General features: G+C 33.2%; 1 protein-coding gene across 1 annotated transcript; it reads right to left on the reverse strand.

Moving 5' to 3' along the window:
- Positions 1–347: 347 nt before the first annotated feature.
- Positions 348–1966, reverse strand: LOC145162362 (F-box protein At1g67340-like). The gene is made up of 3 exons (XM_079081534.1): positions 1684–1966; positions 1407–1569; positions 348–1324 (listed from the first exon to the last, which is right to left on the reverse strand). The coding sequence occupies exons 1-3, from the start codon at positions 1920–1922 to the stop codon at positions 596–598; spliced, it is 1131 nt and encodes a 376-aa protein (XP_078937660.1). The 5' UTR covers positions 1923–1966; the 3' UTR covers positions 348–595.
- Between the last annotated feature and the right edge of the window lie 2949 nt (positions 1967–4915).

The following is a 4915-nucleotide window of genomic DNA, read 5'->3' on the forward strand; positions in this document are numbered from 1 at the left end:
CGAGACTTTTGATTTAAAATGTATCTTCTTCGTTATTTCATTTATATAAACAATATAAACCATACTAAATATGATAAGAACATTATGGGAAGTTAACATTTACATTTTAATTGTACCATAATTACTATGCTATAAGAAGGAAAACGGATATTAATTTTAAATATCATAACTTTTTTTTACTATATTTTGCTATTATTACATTTAAATTCAATTGTTGATTTAACAGAAAATATTAAATGCGTTTTCCTTTGGCATTCATATATACTAACTTTTTTTAGAAACAAAATCTCTACTAAATTTGTTGATGCAATAGATTTGCTTGTGAGATACCTTTTATTATTCACAAATTAAATGACTAAATATATATATTTATTTAAATCTTTTAATTAAAAAAGGGAGCTATACTATTACTAGCTATTCTCATTGTGTACAAAATTGCTACCCTTCAACTAAACTAGATTCCGGCGACCAGAAAATGTAGGCTGATCTGCGGAAATTCCAGAACTGCCCTCAGCGGAACCTTTGTGTTTGACTTTTGACTGAATGGCCTCACCATTTCCGTTACATCCAGCTTCTCCGGCCACCGGTAATCGTTTCATCTCTGACCGACGTTATTCTCAACCCGATTAGGGTTGACATTACCTCCGCCGGCGATGACATTGTGAAACCTCATCAGCTGTCGACACTCCTTGTGGTGTCGCATTTTCCAGTCCTGTGCCTGACATGCTCGTGAACAGTAGTTCACGACACCACACGCCGCGCACCGGCGAAACTCCTGCATCCTCGTCTCCGGTCGACCGCAACCAGCATGAGAACATATGAGCAATTCCGGACTAGGTACCCGATTGGCGAACCAACTGGCAAGAAAACGGTTGGCCGGATGATATTCCGGAATGACGTTGCACCCGAAATCACTCAGTAACGGACACCCAGGGATCAGGGTGTTTCCACGGCGGATGAGGACCGGGTTCAGCTTCAGCCAGTCACCGGGAACTAATGCCGACGGGATTGTCGACCGAGCTACTGCTAGTTCACGGGCGTTAGCTTGAACGAGAAACCGCCGGCCTTCGGTTATGTTTTGAGTAACGCCGTAACCGTCTTGGAGACAATGGCCAAGTTCCCGGAGGGCGTCAATGTGGCCGAGAAAAGCCGCACGGGCACATAGAGAAACGCCGCCGCCTAGGTCTTTTTTTGACTTCGAGCCGCCGCTACCGTTAAAATGGATGACGGCGAGTGAGTACAACGCCGGAGCGTGCGAACTCATCGCCGCCTTCGCCATAAGAGATGCTCCATTTTGCCAGTTTTGAAAACAGTAGAATCGAATCTGTGTTTCAAATAACAAAACTAATCAATATTACAAACTGTTTATAGATTAAAATCAACACAAAATATGAAAAATGACCAACCATGCCCAGTGTGTAACAAGCTTCAACATTGCCGGCATCGGAACACCGTTTCAGAAACTGATGTGCAGATTCAGACCAATTCTTAGCTGTGACGCCGAATGTTTCTGCCGAAGCTTTTGATAACACAGACGAATCATACCCCAAACCTCTGAATCTCTTGCATCTGTTTCACAATATCAACACAAATTAAAGAAGAAAAAAAAAAGACTTTTAAATGTCTTTCTCAATTGAAAATTTCAAAATACACACAAAGTCTTTCCAATTTTCGATTCCTTACGTTGCTAAAACGGCCAGAAAGTCGGCCGGACAATCAGCTCTGGATCCAACGAATGTAAGAATAGAAAGAACGAGTTCGTCCGGCAGCCTATCAAAATTATCAACGCCACCAGACGACGGTTTCCCTCTTTTCCGGCAGTTCACCTTCCTTGCTCCGGTCAAATCACGACCTTTTCTCTTCCGACCACTGATGTTATTGTTATCCTCCACCGGATACAAGTTCCCACTGCGAGTTCTCATATTCTAAAGTTTTCCGGCGAAAGAAACCCTTGAGAATCTGTAGTAAAACGACAGTGATTGGCGTTGAAACAAGGATTCGGTGACTTTATATAACGGCAGAGAATCGAATATCGTGTGTAAATTACCAAAACACCCTGGGGCTTAACTCAGTTTTGTCTTTTTGTGTTTGTTGAAGAAGAAAAAATGGTTGTCAATCGGCGGTTTTAAAACTAAAATTAGAAAAGAAAAATTAGTAGTCAAGCGGCGTTGACTGGATCCATTGGTCCGTTACGAAGTTGTACCTGGTACGCTTTGTCTACTTGTAAGACTACTGAAACAAATAGGCACAGAAGATAATGGGAAGAGATAAGGAAGTCAAATATCAGTCTTCGATTCCTCTTCTTTGTATAATTTCAAAAAAAAAAAATAAAAAAAAAAGAAAAAAGTTAATAAAAATGTATTTTTATGAGTTTTAAACCAACGCATTAAATAAAAATATTTATTACTCATGTGTTATATTTTTATATTAATTGCTTTAGCTAATATATATACTAAACGTTAATATATATCTTATATTGTAAGTTTCAGATTTTCCTGTATAAGTTATTATTAGAAAATTTGCAAATACAGTTCTTTGTAAAACGTAACTACGGGAGTTTGTTGATATGCGGTGGTCATACATGTGAAAACGTGAGACGAGTATTTTGGATTGCACAATACTCATGTGTGATGTATCAGATAAAAATTATTTTAAATCTATATAGTTTTTACTTGCACTCTACAATATTTTTGCTCTGACTACCTTTAATATGCATACAAATTTCAATTCTTTATTAAGAATAAAATTTAAATAATACATGTGATTGCTTTTACTAATTTGGTTATCATCAATATGAGAAAATATGTATGTTGTTCCACTTTGCTTATCATGATTATGAGAAAATATGTATGTTGTTTCGCTTTTTGATTATTAAATTTTATCTCCTTTTCATATTATTATTATTTTTTTTTTTTTTTTGACTTTTGAAATTTTAATTTTTCAATTTTAATTTTAAATATGTTTGTTTTTTATTATAACATTTAATATAAAAATATATATAAATGAATTGTTTTTTAAATGTCTTTTCATTGTTATAAGTTTTATCACTTAATACATAACAAAATAAAAATATTTAAGGTCAAGGTTGAAGAATAAATACTTCAAAAGTCAAAAGTGGATAATAAATAGGGAAATATCCGATAAAGTCATAATATTTTGGGTCAGTTTATGGTTTAATCTCAACTTTTATCTTTTGAACAGAAAAATCTTGATTATTTTATATATTGTCCAAATTAACGAAATAGTTTTTATTTTTTTTTTATAAATAGAAAATAAAAGATTATCGTATAAAATTAGATAATCAGGACTTTTCTATTTAAAAAATAAATGTTGGGACTAAATATAAATTAACCCAAAATATTAGGACTTTATCGGAGATTTTCCCAATAAATATGGGATGGATGAGTAAAAGACATGAAAAACGACAATAATAACTTTAGGGTTTTAACAACCGTCGATCAAATAACAATTAGTTTTTAAAAAAATCAACTAACTTTACTAGATTTTTATCTCTAAAGCATCTCTAAGGTATAAAATTCTCTCATCTCATTCTCTAGATTGAATTAGGGTTTGAAACTCTGTCTAAATCCGAAGTTTTTTTAAATTGGTTATTAAAATCCAATTCCTCGCTCAATCTAAGCATCTATCCGTGAATCTAAGGTCAAATTTCCAATATATTGGTTGTTTGGATTTTGATGAATTTGATTCAGTCATTAAACTCTAGTTTTTTTTTTTAAATGGAAACTCCAATTACATCTTATAGTTATACTTGTATGTATGTTTTGATATTAGTGACATATAAGGAAGCACCATTTTGTCACCATTCTTCCATTGGAATGGTGATTTCATTTCTAGATAATGAAACTAGGATCTAAGTTGGTGATGATTTGTACATTAGTTTCCAAATGGCATGAGGCGTTGTGTGACGGCAAGTTCAAGCATCAAGCTTTACGAGCCATGGTGAGCCACGACATTTTTTAAGGCGTGATGTGGTGGCGATTTTATATTAATTTTTAATTATATTACCACATAAATATAAATTTATATGAAATATAACTAGTTTTTAGAAGTGTTATATCAACAACTAATAACAAAAAGTTAACAAAAACACAATAATTGTATCCCCGATTAGAAAATACATAACAAAGAGCAAAAAATTGAAAGACCTAGTATGTTCAAGAGTCATATTAAAGTGATATTACTAAATAACATATGATACTAATGGGTCACACTAACAACTTGATACAATTGATTATTTATTAGAAATTGATTTTAATAAATATTCAATAAAACTCTTATAATTAAATTGGAAATTATTTATTTCATTGAAATAATAAATTTCATTAGCAAATAACTTAATATATATCATATGGTATGATTCATAAGTCATGTACAAACTTTTGGACTAGTTGAATCATTTTGTCTTTTTCCTAAAAGACAAGGTTTATATTTTCTAAAAGAGTTTTTTGACTTTCTTTATTCTTCTTTATGCAATTTTCGAGATATGCATAAAAAGAAGTGTATGACTTGTTTAATCATGCTTTAAAGGCATTAGAGACATGCTTATGACAATGAGGACAAGTTTGCTTAAAGTCCTAAGGACTAATGGTTAATAACTTCACTTTATGCATATAAATAAGAGAGCTTGCACTTAGATTATTTGCTCATTCATTCCTTGATGCAAAATCTGAATCCTCCCTTTCTCTTTAGTTTTGGTTAGAAAACTTGAAGAACACTTGCATCTTCAAACCCTCTTTAAGTTCATATTGGTTATGAACTTAAAGCTTAAGGGTTTAAGAGTTTTGGACTAGTATCTACATCAAGTTGAGTCATTATTGGTGTCTCAAAGGTTCCACATTCTTCATCAACTTCCAAGCCTCCCGAGAGGACCCAACGAACTTCAAAGGTTGGTATT

Source organism: Lactuca virosa, chromosome 3 (genome assembly GCF_052849685.1).
Source record: "Lactuca virosa cultivar CGN04683 chromosome 3, Lactuca_virosa_CGN04683_v6, whole genome shotgun sequence".
In the NCBI taxonomy this organism is placed as follows: domain Eukaryota; kingdom Viridiplantae; phylum Streptophyta; class Magnoliopsida; order Asterales; family Asteraceae; genus Lactuca; species Lactuca virosa.